At 47.6% G+C, this 18,638-nt stretch overlaps 1 protein-coding gene across 5 annotated transcripts; it reads right to left on the minus strand.

Moving 5' to 3' along the window:
- Positions 1-1,146: 1,146 nt before the first annotated feature.
- Positions 1,147-12,754, minus strand: LOC147100280 (G protein-activated inward rectifier potassium channel 4-like). 5 transcript variants are annotated; one of them, XM_085967808.1, is made up of 4 exons: positions 12,534-12,754; positions 7,959-8,222; positions 4,137-5,400; positions 1,152-3,557 (listed from the first exon to the last, which is right to left on the minus strand). In XM_085967808.1, the coding sequence occupies exons 2-4, from the start codon at positions 8,172-8,174 to the stop codon at positions 3,238-3,240; spliced, it is 1,800 nt and encodes a 599-aa protein (XP_085823934.1). In that variant the 5' UTR covers positions 8,175-8,222; positions 12,534-12,754; the 3' UTR covers positions 1,152-3,237. The 5 variants fall into 5 exon arrangements, with proteins under 5 accessions (XP_085823935.1, XP_085823934.1, XP_085823933.1 ...); XM_085967807.1 differs by having other exon boundaries at positions 7,959-8,185; positions 12,524-12,754; XM_085967805.1 differs by having other exon boundaries at positions 12,524-12,754.
- Positions 12,755-18,638: the final 5,884 nt, after the last annotated feature.

Below are 18,638 nucleotides of genomic sequence, written 5' to 3' on the forward strand. Positions count from 1 at the left end.
AGCAGTGCCTCCGCGAGCAAAGCTAGATTGTCCTTTGCACGGACAGATCGGCGCGCACTCAGTGCTAATCCTGATTAGCCCACTGCCTAAAATAGCTAAGCTGTTCAATCATTCTGGCTTTGCCTGCTGCCTCATGTTATCCTAAACAATGGGGTCAATTGAAAGGTTTTGTAAATGACCTTTTACTAATACAGTCCCCGCCACTTAGACCGCCCGCACTTATCACGGGCCGCCATCTGTGTTGGGCAAATGGTGCTGACCATAGGCGCCAAATCCCCCGCCATCAACATGCTGGGGGCGCCATTGACCAGAAACTCAACTGGACCAGCCACATAAATGCCGTGGAGAGGGGGGGGGGGGGAAGGACCCATGTCCCGCCACTGGGTGAAAGCAGTCCTTGAGGACATCAACCCGGAAAGACTACACTTTAGAACGTGGGCAAAGGGATGACGAAGACTCTTAGAAAAATAGAAGATAGGAGCAGGAGTAGGCCATTCGGCCCCTCGAACCTGCTCCACCATTCAATGAGATCATGGCTGATCATCCAAATTCAGTACCCTGTCCCTGCCTTCTCCCCATATCCCTTGATCCCTTTAGCTTTAAGAAATATATCCAACTCCTTCTTGAATATATTTAATGAATTGGCCTCAACTGCCTTCTGTGGCAGAGAATTCCACAGGTTCACCACTCTCTGGGTGAAGAAATTCCTCCTCATCTCTGTCCTAAATAGTTTACCCCTTATCCTTAGACTGTGACCCCTGGTTCTGGACTCTCCCGCCATCGGGAACATCCTTCCTGCATCTAGTCTGTCTAGTCCTGTTAGAATTTTATAAGTTTCAATGAGATCCCCTCTCGTTCTTCTAAACCCCAGCGAATATAAGCCTAATCGACCCAACCTCTCCTCATACGTCATTCCTGCCATCCCAGGTATCAGTCTGGTACCCTTGGAGCGTAGGGTTGAAATGTGGCGATCCTTCTTTGTGGACAGGGTGGGGGAAAGGCCTGTGACTGAGGGAGGGGTGGTAGGGGAAGACCATCTTAAGCTTCCTGTGCCTTATGAGGCCAATCCTCCCAAAGTTCTGTCATAATTTCAGTGGCATGAGTAAGACAGAAGAAATTTTAAATGGAGAAATTTATATTAGTTCACTCACAGCCACCTCTAGATCACATCATTGAATAAAATGGATTCTGTTTTCAGCAGTACATATTTAATACTGGTGCAATCCTAGAATACAGTTCATAGCACTCTATAATCTGATTCTGAACAAATCATACGCAAGCATCACAAACCACAGTTACAACAGAGGAGGACATTCAGGCAAATATGTAGACACCTTTACAGCCACAGCGAGGGGGACATTGTGTTGTAATAAGGAGCAAAAATATTGTAAAGAAGAGGAGCACAATGGCCCAGAAATTCCTGGGGGCTTGCTCTGCCTGCGTTAATGCAGCAGCGTGGAACCCCCATTTGCCCGTGCCATGTCAGCCCAAAGCCAGTCCTGAAATTGCAGGGGCAGGGTCATTAGCTTCGCCCAGGGGGTTGCATTGCGCCTGCAAGGGCGGTTCATCGGTGCCCACCCCGAACCATCAGTCGGAATGTCGGAGAGATGCCGTGCACCTTCAATGGCGGAGAGGAGGCCCGCCAGGGACCAAGGAAGAGTACTTTCTTGTCTTCTGCTGCCAATGGGGTAAGTGGACCTCTTGGGGAAGGCAATTGATCCCAGATCGATTACCTTGCTTCAATAAAGGTTTGGGGCCTCTTAAAGGCCTCAGCAGGACTCAAGCCAACTCTCAACTGGCAAGAGCTTTCTGAGGCCTTTTAAGGACGGAAAGGATGGAATTCGTGAGGTAACTACCCAGACAAACCCCCTTGAAATGAGGGGCAGACAGAGGATCCAACCACACCCCACAGTTTTGGTCTTCTTATTTAAGGAAGGATATACTTGCATTGGAGGCAGTTCAGAGAAATTTCACTAGGTTGATTTCTGAGATGAAGGGGTTGTCTTATCAAGAAAGGTTGAGCAGGTTGGGCCTATAATTGGAGTTCAGAAGAATGAGAGGTGATCTTATTGAAACATATAAGATTCTGAGGGGGCTCAACAAGGTAGATGCAGAGAGGTTGTTTCCCTTCGTGGGGGAATCTAGAACTAGGGGGCATAGTTTCAGAATAAGGGGTCGCCCATTTAAAACGGAGATGAGGAGGAATTTCTTCTCTCAGAGGGTCGTGAATGTTTGGAATTCTCTTCCCCAGAGAGCTATGGAGGCTGGGTCATTGAATATATTTCAGGTGGAGATAGACAGATTTTTGAACGATAAGGGAGTCAAGGGTTATGGGGAGCGGGCAGGGAAGTGGAGTTGAGGCCATCAGATCAGCCATGATCTCATTGAGTGGCGGAGCAGGCTCGAGGGGCCAAATGGCCAACTCCTGCTCCTATTTCTGATGTTCTTATGTTCCCCCTACTACAATATATAGGATCACTGCAAGTGGGGTGGAATCCTAGCTCTGTCCCAAATTCCTGCCCCCTCCCCTCACCCTCTCCCCAGGTGGAAATCAACCATTCTGCCCTTCCAGAGCCCAGGAATTTTGAAGCCATTCTAGGTTATACATCATATTACAACATCTTCACTGCTTCTCTAAACTGGGATAACTTTAAAATGAGCTAGGCTTTATTGCTTGAATCAAGTCAACTCTTGAAAGCTACAGCATAAAACAACTATTATATCACACCCCAATATGGAGGAACAATAGGCAGCTTCAGTCAGGGAAGAGAGACTCAAATATAAGAAAGCACGGAAAGGGGAAAGGTCATTCGGCCCATCAGGCCCAATGTTTGCACAGACCATTTGCCATCTACCTTATTGTGATCTCTACCCCACCCATCGAATCTCCCGAGGGAAAATTCTTCAAAAATGGCCCTCAAAGGTTAATCAAGTGTAAACTCAGAGTATCTGCCTACCCCACTTATCCATTTTTCAACCCTGAATCATTGGTTTCCACCGATGCCAGTTTTTTAGCCTTTGCAACGATCGTGTTCCATGGAATATTTGATCACCTATGTCTACATTTAGCTCCATAACCTTCAATTCCTTTCCTATCTAGTTCTTTCTGAAGGACTTAATCAACATCACATTAGCTACTATTGTGCTGATCCTTGGCAGGTTTTAAGTGTTTTTATTCTTTTTTTGTCCCCCTGAATTCAGAATGGCATTTTTACGATTGCAAGAAAATCACGTCCTTCAGCTATTCTCCGCGACGTCCATGTTACTCTCCTCCGCAATATTGTGATTCCCGGTCAAATTACAGCCCTGCTGTTTGGCACAGGAATGCTTCAGACTGTTCCAGTTCAGACTGAGTGTGGAAAGATAATTTTTCTCTATTTCTCTTGCCTCCTGCATGTCCTTTGCGCTTCCCGGTGGCATCTGGACCTCGAATGTCTTGTCAAATTTGTTACAGTCAACTCGGAACGCACCTTTCTCCAGGGAGATGCAACACTCAAACCGGTGACCCCAGAGAATCTCATCTTCTTTATAGGAAGTCCTAGCTTGGCAGGTCATTCCTGTAAAGGAACACAAAATAAAGCGCAAACTCATCAATTATGGTCTTAGTTATTTTGTTTGTTCATCTTACAGAACAGTGCAACATTATTAGTTCATAAGATCATAAGAATTAAGAGCAGGAGCAGACCAGACGATCCCTCGAGCCTGCTCCGCCATTCAATAAGATCATGGCTGATCTTCTACCTCATCTCCACTTTCCTGCACTATCCCCATATCCCTTGATTCCCCTAGTGTCAAAAAATCTATCGATCTCTGTCTTGAATATACGGCTGAGCCTCCACAGCCCTCTGGGGTAGAGAATTCCAAAGATTCACCACCCTCTGAGTGAAGAAATTTCTCCTCATCTCAGTCCTAAATGGCTGACCCCTTATTCTGAGACTGTGACCCCTAGTTCTAGACTCTACGGCCAGGGGACACAACCTCTCAGCATCTACCCTGTCAAGCCCTCTCAGAATTTTATACGTTTCAATGAGATCACCTCTCATTTTTCCAAACTCCAGGGAATATAGGCCCACATATGCTCCACATTGCGCTCCACACTGAACCTTTAAGAAGTTCAATGGTAGGATGTAACTGACCTGTAGATTCTACTATGCCTTCCAGGATCACGATAATTTCAAACTGTTCCCTCTTCAATGACTTATCACACATTTCCCAGAAGGGACTGGTGTTGTTAATGGGGTGGGTAATGGTCTGGGGTTCCACCAGGAAGAGACGGTCTTTCCCTGTGTCGTAGCCAAGGTTAATTTCTGTCTGCTCTAGAGGTATGAATTCGCCTTCTTTTGTTTGTCTAGATTTGATGAGCTTGGCTCTTAGTTTCGCATCAACCATGTGGCTTTCCCTTAGGTCACCGATTCTAAACATCAAGCAAAGGGTCTCGTCCCTGAGCGATATCACAGCATGTTTACTGAACTTCAGAGTCTCGGCTCGCTTTTTGGGCCGTGAGATCTTCACAAACACGCAGCCCACCATCATGGCATCAATCATGGAACCAACAATGCACTGTGCTATCAGTAATATGACGCCTTCTGGACAATTAGACGTCACCATGCGAGAGCCATAGCCAATTGTCCTTTGACTTTCAATAGATAACAGTAAGGCAGATACGAAGCCGTCCACATTATTGAAGCAAGGTTTCCAGTCAGCTTCACCTACATGGTTAATGTCATCTCGAATGTATGAATCCAAGAAGTAAAGAAATCCAAAAGTCATCCAAGTCACAATGTAGCACATCATGAAGAGAAAGAGAAACCACCGGTACTTCAGGTCCACTATTGTAGTGAAAATGTCAACCAGGAACCTTTGCTTCTCTTCAATGGGTCCAAGATTCACCTGACATTTCCCATCTTTCATTACATAACGCTGTCGCTGCCGCTGATGTGCAACACTGAAGAGATGCCGGCTGTCGTCCATCAGTTTGCATCGCTGTTTGGGGGTTCCCGGAACAGATAAGGCACCTCGTGCTGAAGCCCGTATATTCCGAGTGTGATTTGGAAGATTGGGTAAGCTGCCAGCATGCACTGGGTACCACCTCGTATTGCTGTCTTGCAAAGCCATCCCACTGGTCAATATCCGCCGATGCCTGGGACGCTCATCCACGTCGATGGCTACACTTAACCTGTGCTTGACCGTTGAGTTGGCTGCAGGTGGCTGGAGATTTTTGACTGGACTAGAACCACGCTGCAGAGCTGAAGCATCATTGGTTGTTTGTGTCTCACAGCTCTTCCAGCTTACCAACGGCATTAAGTTTGAAATAATGCTGGTTCTCCTAGAAGCCGAGGAATCTCTACGTTGTGGAGATTTCGGAGTTTCTCTCAGTGTGGGTATCAACTTGGTTTCTGGCTGTAGGAGAGAAATTATTGAAATATTTTACGTTTTTCTTAACAATTGTCCTTCCCCACCCCCCATAAAAAAACATTGGGGGTGACGTAAGAAAACTACTAGGCACTTGGTCTAAGCGTTAAACAAAGCTTTAATCAACTGTTTTACAACATGGAGGTCTAGTTGTCCTTCACTAGTTCCTGTTTACAAAATGTCCTGAGCAAGCTAGGCCCATGCCCGAGTATTTATACTCTCCCTGTACAGCGCCACCAGCAGGCCACCCAGTATTATTCCACAAGTCATTTCTACATGAATGACAAGATTCATGTCAGGGGGCAACTTTGACTTTGGATGACAGTGTAAAACAGGCGATATAGGATCAGCCTCCCATTACACATCTCTCCCATTGACTTCAATGGAAATGAAAATCGAGAGAGATGTGTAACGGGCAGTTGATCCTATATCGCCCATTCTGCACAAAGTCAATATTGACTTCTCCAATCCTAGAACACTGGGGCCAATTACAATGCCCCTACTGACACCACCTATCTCAGCATGGACAAATGATTCAACCTGGGGCTTTCCCAGTCTCAGTTATTGGCTGGACAGACTCATAGAGGAATCAGGCATCAGGTGGAAATAGTTAAGTTCAATAACATCTTGGAGTCCACTAAATGAAGTGTCTGTCATGGTTTAATGCCTGCCAGTTAAATTTCTCCATCATCGTTATGTTAAATTCGAGACTGATTGACTGTCTCCCACTCTAATTCTCCCTTTCCCAGCATCGCAAAGCTGTAGAACTGCTTATCTTCCACCATCTCTGCTTTATCCTACAACAGAGGGTCTTTTAAAACCCGAGCAATGTATTGATTAATCACTACTTCAGTACTGATCTTTTCTACATTTCCTACATTACAAAAGTGACTACATTTCAAAAGTATTTGATTGGCTGTAAAGCACTTTGGGACGTCCTGAGGTCATAAAAGGCGCTACAGAAATGCAAGTCTTTCTTTCTTTTCTCCTCTTTTCCACCTTGTTGGGGGGGGGTTTCCCCATTAGGGGCTTTCTCACATTTGTTAAATGCTGGGAGCATTCTGACCAATTCCAGTTTCTCAATCCAAATTTTAAGTAATCATAAAGTCAATGTGGAAACAGTAGTGGTGACTAACGCTCCTGAAATGTTTTAGGAAATCATGCGTTGTGGTCTAAATTTGGCTGTAAGTGCAATGAGTAAATCACAGTGTTCTGCTCTGTGCAGTATATAGTCTTGGAATCTAAGATTTATGGAACTTCAAATGCTGTGCAATAATTTTAATCTGTAAAAGTTACTGGGGTGAAATCGGTCTTAGAAGAATGAGAGGGGATCTCATTGAAACTTATAAAATTCTAACAGGACTAGACAGACTAGATGCAGGAAGGATGTTCCCGATGGTCGGGGAATCCAGAACCAGGGGTCACAGTCTAAGGATAAGGGGTAAGCCATTTAGGACTGAGATGAGGAGGAATTTCTTCACCCAGAGAGTGGTGAACCTGTGGAATTCTCTACCACACAGGGCAATTGAGGCCAATTCATTAAATATATTCAAGAAGGAGTTGGATATATTTCTTAAGGTTAAAGGGATCAAGGGATATGGGGAGAAAGCAGGGACAGGGTACTGAATTTGGATGATCAGCCATGATCTCATTAAATGGCGGAGCAGGCTCGAGGGGCCAAATGGCCTACTCCTGCTCCTATCTTCTATGTTTCTACGGACGGTAGAGAAAAATGGGCCATGGTGAATCCCGTTTTACACCCCGCCCGATTTTCTTTCTCTATTAACTTTGATTGAAAAGAAGGTCGAGAGGGGTGTAGAACGGGCTGCCAGTTCGCTATCATCCATGTTGAAGCTGCTGCCCAAGTTCTCTCTCGCCCCCACCGTGTCGAGGGGAGAGATGGGCAGCCAGAAGAACCGTACAGCCTAACACAAGAAAGGGTCACTGTCTTTTCTCCAGTTCTTTCTCCCTTTTGCTCTATTGCTCTCAGGAAGATGCTAATTCTGGTTGAGTACTGTTTCCTGAATGTCCTCTGATACATCAGCCAAATCAGTGTGTCGAGGCAGTGGGTATCGGCCTTCTATTGGCTGCTGATAGGCATCACAATCCAGGCTCCTCACACAACACTCCTACACACGCTTCCCATCAGTGGACATTAGAAAGTGATCAGGAGTTGATTTTTGCCTTCCCTAACCCAGGGCATTGATCCCAGTTGTAAGGTCTTAGCTGTGGCCCCCGTTCAGATCAGCCAATTTAAGGGATTGGAGGTCGAGCATTGAATTTTCTAATTGGTGTGGCTCAGTACTGCACCACACAGTGTCTTTATCCACCAGGCCAGCGTGGGAAGGTAGGGGCACTGCTTTTATTCAAAAGTGGCGAGCCTTTCTTTGGCCTGTTTGTCAAACACTCAGCAATTCATGTCAAAATTCACAATGGCTTGGCAATGAAAATGATGCACTGCTGGTCCATCTATTTCTCTTCCCAACAACAAAGGCAGCTCCCCCTTTAACTGGAGCATGTGTGATACCTCAAGTACATTTGCCCACCTTTACTGAAAACGTTCCATATTGGCCTGTGTCCGTCGAGAGCCTCGGGAGATATGCCAACATGTGCTTGCCTTTAGGAGTTTGGGCCAGAGGTATGGAGTTCCGACGGCTTTTGTGCTCCTTGTGTTTTGTTGGCATGGAACTAATGCGATGGTAGGCACAGACCTCATTGTCCCTGTACAGGTCCATACTACAGCTTATAGTGGTGGTTTTCATGATGCTCCTTACTGCAATGCACAAAGCGTAGTAATACTTCACAAAGATCTGTGCAAAAGAAGAAGCTTTCATTGTTATTCTAAAGTCACTCAGATAAAATACCTTTTGTGTCAGCCGTGGCTCAGTGGGCAGCACACTCGCCTCTGAGTAAGAAGGTTGTGGGTTCACAGTCCCACTCCAGAGACCTGAGCACAAAAATCTAGGCTGATGCACCCAGTGTAGTGCTGAGGGAGTGCCGCACTGTCGGAGGTGCCGTCTTTCGGATGAGATGTTAAACCGAGGCCCCGTCTGCTCTCTCAAGTGGACGTAAACGATCCCATGGCAGTATTTCAAAGAAGAGCAGGGGAGTTCTCCCCGGTGTCCTGGGCCAATATTTATCCCTCAACCAACATCACTAAAACAGATTATCTAGTCATTATCACATTGCTGTTTGTGAGATCTTGCTGTGCGCAAATTGACAGCCGCGTTTCCCACATTGCCACAGTGATTGCACTTCAAAAAGTACTTCATTGGCGGTAAAGCGCTTTCGGATGTTCAGTGATCGTGAAAGGTGCTATAGAAATACAAGCCTTTTCTTTTATTAGCTGATGTCGATGTTAATTTTTTTTTAATTAAGATCGTCAGTTTTTTAATATGTTTGATTTCTTTATATCTATAATAGTTTCAAGAGCATTAGAAAAGTTAGACCAATGGTATTCCTAGTACTGTCAAAGAACCACCATTTGTGGCCATCTCTTCTTTCCTTGTTGCTCTTTACAGACTCACTGTTACTTTGTACCTTTGGACCTCTACACATGCCTTCCCTGACTGTGAATAATCTGGGATTCAGTGCTCGTTCCCTTTCTACACCAAATAAAAGACAAGGGGGGAAGAATTCAGTATCGCCCCGTTTGGGGCGCCATTATCGGCCGTGCGCAAAGTTTAGCGCCTGGTGCTAATTATCGCCTCCGACAGCAAACTTGGCTTTTATCGCCCCTGGAGGTGATTGGAGCGCTAAATCAGGCGCTTCACACCTGTCTTAAGGCGCAAAGGCCGAGGAGCGAGGCGCTACCTCAGAGCGCTGGCGAAGCAAGGAAGGGCAAATCAAAATGAACCTGCAAAGTGCTGCTCAGTACCCAAAACTCCTTCACACAGCGTTGAATCTCTCCAGAAGTCTCTCTCTCTCTCTCAGAATGCGTGGTACAAAAATGTCACCGACAAAAAAAGGCAGGAAGCGGTCGCCTTTAAATAGCGCTCTCCCAGTCCCTTCCTGACAGCAAAACGCTCCCCTCAACCTGTCGTTGCTATCGGCAGGCAGTAAGGCAGGGGGCGCCACTCAATATCCGGTCCAGGGCGCTAACGGGGCGTTGCGCACTCGACTGACGTCATGATCTGCGGGCGCAGGAGATCGTGGCGGTAGTGTTTAGCGCCGCCGCAAAATGTCTAGTTAATTTGGCGAGCGGCGCAAACATCGCCGCGCCCGGGCGCTAGTTGCTTTGTGCCCCGTTAGCGCCCTCTTAAGGAGCTAATGGGAGGCGCAAACAACTGAATTTTTCCCCCAAGGGAATTCTACCAGGAAGCCAGGTTATCCCAAAATCCATGCAGCGAGTGAGAGTGCCCTATTAACATAGAACAATTTAATAGTGCATCCTATCACTTTTTTTCTGTGGGAAGTGCCTGGTCTCCACTTGGTGTTAGTCCACAGATATGTGATTGAGATGCTGAGCCTACTGTGTAGCGAATATCAGGCATAGCCCCACGTGTTGCAGCATTCCCTGAGAACCCCTCGGGCAAGGTAATCCTTGAGTTGGTAGCTCCCCACACATCATTCGTGAACAACACTGATCTAAACCATTACTGGGATCTTGGCACTTTATCCGGTCATTCTGCAGATTTCACATCGCTCCACTAAACCTCAAGCTCCCAGACAGGAAAACCACAGTAGTAAGTTGTGGATTATACATAACAATTAGTCTCAAAGGCTTCCAATGTAAAGCAACCACTTACATACCAACCGCCTAATGATGGTCTTTATTGCTACCTAACTATTGATCCTTGGCATGTACTAGAACCTATTGTCTATGTTTATGCTGAGACCTGGACCTGGAATTAAAAACGGGATTTGGCACTCCGACCTATGCAGGTTGCTTTATATTGGTTTCTATTGGTGTGCAGCTCCACTATGCACTTGTACTCGATAACATCGGCAGTTTTTCCATTATAAATGCGGACACAGGAATTTAGAATGGAAGTGTAAAAACAGGCTGAATGACTTTAAAATGTGGACTGAAATACATTTACATGCCCTGATCCAATTATCCCCTGCCCTCTAACCCCACTTCAGCTAAACACGCTGCCACAGAAGATTAAATTAGTAACAACAATATTTAATTCCAATTTGACCTCATCTATTTAATTTTCTTAGTCAAAGCCATGCCTTCCAATTATCTCTAAAGTTTTATTTAAGATATGGATTTTTTTTTAATGCATGATGGGCAATTATTTTAAAGGGTGCAGAGTTAATGTGTGGTTTAGTGCCCAATTAACAGAGAAGGATATCCTCTAAGGTGCCATGCTCCTCGAGCTAGGGAGGGGAAGTGTGAAGCGAGTGTACCAGCTCCTAATGGTTGTCGAATGACTCCTGGTGGAAATTATACACGAGTAATGGGGGCTGGATGGGGCTTGCACGTGATGGCCCCACACAGTTGATTAATCAGCCAGTATTCACCGTGCAGACGTTTGTACAAAGCATAGCCACTTAGGGTAGGCGCCGGGAAGCAGTCATGAAATGCTACCCCAGCAAGAGTCAGGACCGTCAGGGGAGGAAGGAAGAAATTTGGAAGGGAAATAAATTATTGTTATTTTCTCTGCATGGTAGCTGCATGCACCTGTCTGTAAGCTAGACGTTACTATTAGCTAGGCAAACACTGAAGACGTCTGTATGAAATTCCTCCAGGATTTATTTTAACACAGGGGCAAACCTATTTAAACTGAATATTAAAATTCTGGACATAGCGATGTCATATGAACATGTTAAGTGTTTGTCCACAAAAAGTCAGTCCTAAGTTTGAGCCCGGGTTTAACTCCAGGTGGATTCCCCGCTCAGGCCTGAGTTAAAATTACAGTCGGGTCTCAATGATGTCATCGGGCCGCAACATGCATATGTAAAGAAGGACCCTGTTGGCTCCGGGCGCCTGCCCTTGCCACCTGCTCAGGAGAGCAGGTTAAATAACAGGTGTTGTAATCATGGCGGCTTTTGGACAGATAAGAGCCGGGGCGATTTTAACTGCCCACCCACCAGGTTTCTGCTGATCGGGTAGGGTTAAAATCACCGTTGCCTGTACTATCTACCTGGCCATAGGGATTTCTCATTCCATCTCAAAATATCCAAACAATTATTCGTTTATGTTCGGAATAAAATTAAATTATCCAATCAGAGGACTTAACTTATATACATGTTAAGGTGGTGAAGGTTATGTATAACTCTCAAACAAAAAGGTTTACAGAACACTGATCTTCTTTGGCCTGCAGTGCTGAGGGAGCGCTGCACTGCCGGAGGTGCCGTCTTTCGGATGAGACATTAAACCGAGGCCCCGTCTGCTCTCTCAGGTAAACGTAAAAGATCCTATGGCACTATTTCGAAGAAGAGCAGGGGAGTTCTTCCCGGTGTCTTGGGGCCAATATTTATTCCTCAACCAACATCACAAAAAACAGATCATCTGGTCATTTATCATACGTCAAAAAGTACTTCATTGTTTTTTTAAGCGCTTTGGGACGTCCTGAGGTCATGAAAGGTGCTAGAGAAATGCAAGTCTTTCTTTCTTTCTTCCCAACCCTCAGCAGTTCGCCTCCTCTTGGACCAGTGTGACAATTGTTTTCCATTTCCAACACCTCACCGTCATGTACTCTGGGCAGGGGATTTACTTTACTCCAGCCTGATTCAAATCCACTTAGAAGGGAACCAGGTTTCTAAACACCAGGTGGGAGATGTCGCGATTATGAGCATAGACCTCACAAGTGTTCCACACCATCATATTATAACTTGTTTCTCATCAATCCCCGTAAGCTCCCTGTCTATACCGCATTTTGCTTTATTGAGAAGTTTCAGGAGATACCTGTTATGTTATGGTTACCGATCGTGACACAATATGCAAATGAAAGAATATAGGATTGTCTATACTTTATACATGAGTCGTGCATTTATGCTTTGTTATCTCATCAAACTTAGAAAGTGTGGTATAAAGTGTCATCTTTCACAAACGATACGTAGCAAAGTATACTATATTATTTAAACAAAACACCGGTGGCAATTCAGTTCAAGTTAAAATCCATTCTCGTATCTAAATCACCTTCTGTGCTTCAAGACCAACCTGAACATACAAAGAAGCTTCTTGCAGTTTCCCTCAGGCCTCTCTCAGGAAAGAACCGAGCAGATTCAGGACAAAAATAATCTCAATCCTTAGCCTCATTCATCATCCATAGTCCAATGATGAGTTTATACTTTTCCTGTGTATAATGCTGTTTTTCCAATTGGAGGTGTTGAGATCTGGAAGCCAGGGCAGTTGCTTCCAATCCCTCTCAGACAGAAGCTGCTTGTTAATCTGTCTCAATGTCACACAGCATTACTTCAAGGTGAGTTAATCAGAAAGGTTGGGCCCAGGGAAGAAACTGCACAGAATTTCCTGCCGGTGACTGTCAGAGCCTGACAGGGAGCTCTTCTCCACCATAGTTCCTCTCAAAGTCTTCCTGACAGTCACTCATGGCATTCTCAAGCTGCAACCTTAAGTGAACACAATGGTTGTTTAAATTGTTCACCGCACCAGGCACGTTGGTCTTTGTAAATCAAATTGTTAGGATCAGCTCCATGGCAGCTACTTCTACCTGATGGGCCTTTCATGTCCTGGTTGGTAGATAGACATCATAATGAACTAGAGTGTCAGCTGTGGCTCAGTTGGTAACACTCTGAGTTCAAGACCCACTCCAGAGACTTGAGCACAAAAACCTGGGCTGACACTCTAGTGCAGTGCTGAGGGAGCGCTGCACTGTCGGAGGTGCCGTCTTTCGGATGAGACGTTTAACCGAGGCCCCAGTCTGCCCTCTCAGGTGGGCGCAAAAGATCCCGCGGCACTATTTTGAAGAAGAGCAGGGGAGTGCTCCTGCTAAATTAGGGGCAGTTGTGTGCCCACAAGTAAATGGATTGAGGCAGCCCAAACCCATGTCACATTGAACCTGAACAGCCAGCAGGAAAAAGAAGACTTTCATACCGTCAGCCAGAGCTTGATTTGAAGCCTGATCCAAAGAGGTGAAAGGCCAATGTTGAACCCACTGTGACAGCCCCTCCCTCCCCTTCCAGCAGCCCTTTCCAAACCTCCAGGCTCACAAAGTTCAGATGGGACCAACCAGTTAGAACTGAAGAGCCAGAGCTCAAGGCCGTATGTGGTCCCACAGCCCATGCTTTGGACACCCTTGTAGAGAAGTTGCCCCAAGTTACTGCTGCTGGTCGTTATGCAGCCCTATAAAGAAGGCATAGATGCTTTGTGATGTAAGAAAACTACTAGGCACTTGGTCTAAACATTAAACAAAGCTTTAATCAACTGTTTTACAACATGGAGGTCTAGTTGTGTCCTTCACTAGTTCCTGTTAAGAATGCCCTGCACAAGCTGGGCCCGTGCCCGAGTATTTATACTCTCCCTGGACAGCGCCACCCGTAGGCTGCTCAGTATTATTTCATAAGTCTTTCTTTCATGAATGACTGATTCATGTCACTTTGTATTAAAGAAACTGGGACAGAAAGAGATTCAGTCAGAGACACACCTGTAAATAGAATGAGCAGGAACAACACCGGGCCAACTATATTCGCGATGTCACTAAAGGTCAATCCCTGTTATTGAGCTAATTGGATCACATTAGCCCATTAGCCACTGATGTTATAAAGATCCTTTGTCGGTATTCGGTATGGATGTGGTGTCTGTGATAAATTGGACATGGTGTACACGATTGTGAATATTTAATGGTACTCTCTCCGCTAAATCAGATTGTAGAATTGTTTAGAAAGAAAGATTTGCATTTCTATAGCGCCTTTCACGACCACCGGACGTCGCAAAATGCTTTACAGTCAATGAAGTACTTTTTTGAAGTGCAATTGCTGTTGTAATGTAGGAAACGCAGCAGCCAATTTGTGCACAGCAAGCTCCCACAAACAGCAATGCGATAATGACCAGATAATCTGTTTTGGTGATGTTGATTGAAGGATTATTATTGGCCAGGACACCGGGGATAACTCCCCTGCTCTTCTTCAAAATAGTGCCCGTGGGATCTTTACGTCCACCTGAGGGAGCAGATGGGGCCTCGGTTTAATGTCTCATCCGAAAGACGGCACCTCTGACAGCGCAGCACTCCCTCAGTACTGCACTGGAGCGTCTGCCTGGATTTTTGTGCTGAAGTCTCATGGGGTGGGACTTGAACCCACAAACTTTCTGACTCAGACTCAGCGAGAATGCTACTGAGCCATGGATGATACAGTAAACCACAATGACATGGAGGCACTCGTCTCCCACTTCTCATTCCACTAGTTCATACTTGCACGCTTCCCCCCTTACCTTTAGTTCACACTGGCACTTCTTCCCAACCCGCAGTTCACACTGGCACTCCTCCCCCACCCGCAGTTCACACTGGCACTCCTCCCCCACCCTCAGTTCACACTGGCACTCCTCCCCCACCCGCAGTTCACACTGGCACTCCTCCCCCACCCGCAGTTCACACTGGCACTCCTCACCCACCCGCAGTTCACACTGGCACTCCTCCCCCACCCGCAGTTCACACTGGCACTCCTCCCCCACCCGCAGTTCACACTGGCACTCCTCCCCCACCCGCAGTTCACACTGGCACTCCTCCCCCACCCGCAGTTCACACTGGCACTCCTCCCCCACCCGCAGTTCACACTGGCACTCCTCCCCCACCCGCAGTTCACACTGGCACTCCTCCCCCACCCGCAGTTCACACTGGCACTCCTCCCCCACCCGCAGTTCACACTGGCACTCCTCCCCCACCCGCAGTTCACACTGGCACTCCTCCCCCACCCGCAGTTCACACTGGCACTCCTCCCCCACCCGCAGTTCACACTGGCACTCCTCCCCCACCCGCAGTTCACACTGGCACTCCTCCCCCACCCGCAGTTCACACTGGCACTCCTCCCCCACCCGCAGTTCACACTGGCACTCCTCCCCCACCCGCAGTTCACACTGGCACTCCTCCCCCACCCGCAGTTCACACTGGCACTCCTCCCCCACCCTCAGTTCACACTGGCACTCCTCCCCCACCCGCAGTTCACACTGGCACTCCTCCCCCACCCGCAGTTCACACTGGCACTCCTCCCCCACCCGCAGTTCACACTGGCACTCCTCCCCCACCCGCAGTTCACACTGGCACTCCTCCCCCACCCGCAGTTCACACTGGCACTCCTCCCCCACCCGCAGTTCACACTGGCACTCTTCCCCCACCCACAGTTCACACTGGCATTCCTCCCCCACCCACAGTTCACACTGGCACTCCTCCCCCACCCACAGTTCACACTGGCACTCCTCCCCCACCCACAGTTCACACTGGCACTCCTCCCCCACCCACAGTTCACACTGGCACTCCTCCCCCACCCACAGTTCACACTGGCACTCCTCCCCCACCCGCAGTTCACACTGGCACTCCTCCCCCACCCGCAGTTCACACTGGCACTCCTCCCCCACCCGCAGTTCACACTGGCACTCCTCCCCCACCCGCAGTTCACACTGGCACTCCTCCCCCACCCGCAGTTCACACTGGCACTCCTCCGCCACCCGCAGTTCACACTGGCACTCCTCACCCACCCGCAGTTCACACTGGCACTCCTCCCCCACCCGCAGTTCACACTGGCACTCCTCCCCCACCCGCAGTTCACACTGGCACTCCTCCCCCACCCGCAGTTCACACTGGCACTCCTCCCCCACCCGCAGTTCACACTGGCACTCCTCCCCCACCCGCAGTTCACACTGGCACTCCTCCCCCACCCGCAGTTCACACTGGCACTCCTCCCCCACCCGCAGTTCACACTGGCACTCCTCCCCCACCCGCAGTTCACACTGGCACTCCTCCCCCACCCGCAGTTCACACTGGCACTCCTCCCCCACCCGCAGTTCACACTGGCACTCCTCCCCCACCCGCAGTTCACACTGGCACTCCTCCCCCACCCGCAGTTCACACTGGCACTCTTCCCCCACCCGCAGTTCACACTGGCACTCCTCCCCCACCCGCAGTTCACACTGGCACTCCTCCCCCAACCCACACTCCTTTCTCCATTGCCCCAGTTCAAGCTGGCACTCTGCCCACCACCCTCTGCCCCACTCCCATTTCTACCTGGCATTCTTCACCCCGTCCCTACCCAGTACATGGAGGTTTTCTTCTCGTTCCGCCCCCTCCAGCGCACACTAGTATTTTTCCTCCCTGGTTATCTTATTTTCAACTGTTCTCAGTCTTGTTATCTTGTTTATAACGAGCCTCAAGGTCTGTTGCTTACTGTTTTGCAATAGTTAATTATTTTCCTCACAGCTGTGGTCACCGTTCTTCCGTTGGGAGCACATGCACTTTTTATAGCGGTACTTAACCCTTTCCATCTCATTCCATTTTTACAGAAGCTTAATTTTAGCTAATATGATTCATAATAAACATCAATACATAACGTTATACAACGGTAATTGGCACTGGCATGTTGCATCCGTGCCTTTTGTAAATGTGAGAGATCAGTAATTCACCGCACATTTGATGGTTATGAAGTAAATGCGATAATATACCTCTCAATGTTATCAAGTGAATGAAGTTCGGCAGGATTTTTTTTTGTTTTTAAGGGCACTGCTTCACCCAAATAGACACAACTACACACCCTCACACGCAGTCACACCTCCTACACAGTCTCACATACTCTCACGCGTACACAGTCCTGCGTTTTGAAGAGGCCTTTGAAAGAAAGGCAATGTTGGAGGAAAATAATGAGAGAATTCTGCTGTGCGAAGTGGGTGGGGTAGACCAGAGTCAGAAGAGCACAGTAAAAGGGGTTACAGGAGTGTTGGGAAGGTTGTTGAACAATACTTGATCTCACATAATGGTTATCTTCACTGCTCAAGAATTGATAAAACTGTGTAGTTTTTTTTTACCATGTGGATGTGTTTTGTTGCTATTTTGATAAATGTTGCTTTAAGCACCAAGCTTAAACACACGAATGTCAGGTTATTGTAAGGGGGAATTTTAACTCTCGGATGGTCGACCAGTGGAACCATCCGAGAGCTGTGGCGAGAAGCCAGGGTTATTTCAATGGCCAAGCATCATTTGAATCCAGCCGGCTAGCTGTCCGGCCCAAATGGGTGTCCAGAGGGAGCTCGGCTGATTCTGGCTGTCGCAACATCAGCTGGCCGCCTGTCTGGCAATCAGGTAAGTCATCGTGAGGGTGGGCAGGAGCCTGTGGCGGCAGCAGCACAAGCTTTCCTTGTGTGGACTAGATGGAATACTCCTGCGCCTACTGGCCCCACAAAAGTAAGCTTTGAGCTTTGGTGCCTCTGTTGGGTGTCTGTTAGCTTCTACTGAGCGGAGCCAGTGGCGGAACCAGCAGCGGGGAGGGGACGTCAGGGGAAGTCATGACTCAAGATTCGTCAATCCCCAATCCTTTCGAGGTCAACTAACCCAGATTTGGAGGGCCACCTCCATTTCACTCCCACATACCTCTGTCTGCAGACTCCAGGTTTGGCCTGCGAGTCTGCACGGTTCCTGGTTCGGCCTTCCGACTAGGTCAGTCGGCAATTCCTCAGGTTCCCAGCTCGCTCCCCTTCCTGCCAAGTCGGCCAAACCTCAAGTTGGACCCCCTCCCCACCACCAGCCCAACCAATCTAACCAGTTGGCCAAACTTAGCTTGGCCACCGAGTGAAGCATCCATGGCAACGCTCCTCTCAGTAGATGGTTAAAATGTCTTTGAGTAGGACCCCCTGATTTTCATACATTCATGAGAAGTTGATACCTCAGTGGCATGGCTTCAACATAGCTACAGGGTGGAAACAAAGCAGTAAGGGTACCACTTGGACATTAACTCCCGTTACACCCAGTTTCTACCAGGCAGAGGGAGTTAAACTCCCTCCCGCACCACCCACCTTGGCCTTTTATGTTTAACAGAATGATTTTGTGAAAAATGTTGGACAAGCATTAACTTTCCAGTACCCAGCTCATTTTATAAATATTGGAATACAACAGAAACAAACTGCAAGACAGCAAATGGTTTTATTCAGTTTGAAATTAAGTACAGTGATCAAGGGTTTTTCAAATCACCACAAAAGTCTTGTTACAGAATGATACAAACATTGGACCTTGTTGATCTGATTTTCCTGCCATACCTTTGGTGAAGTTCTGATTGTTTTTTCTCCCCAACTTGCTCCTCTCCTGAAGGCAGTGACTCTTCCTGAGGGCCTGTTCCAC

Source organism: Somniosus microcephalus, chromosome 26 (genome assembly GCF_052327205.1).
Source record: "Somniosus microcephalus isolate GS21.2 chromosome 26, FLI_Smic_1.0, whole genome shotgun sequence".
In the NCBI taxonomy this organism is placed as follows: Eukaryota; Metazoa; Chordata; class Chondrichthyes; order Squaliformes; family Somniosidae; genus Somniosus; species Somniosus microcephalus.

Coding starts and splice junctions, on each gene's coding strand:
- LOC147100280 (XM_085967808.1), bottom strand. CDS start 8,174: ATGAAAACCACCACTATAAGCTGTAGTATGGACCTGTACAGGGACAAT. Junction 5,401..7,958: donor ATGGAACGTTTTCAGTAAAG/GTGGGCAAATGT, acceptor TCTCTCCTACAG/CCAGAAACCAAGTTGATACC. Junction 3,558..4,136: donor AGGCATAGTAGAATCTACAG/GTCAGTTACATC, acceptor GTTCCTTTACAG/GAATGACCTGCCAAGCTAGG.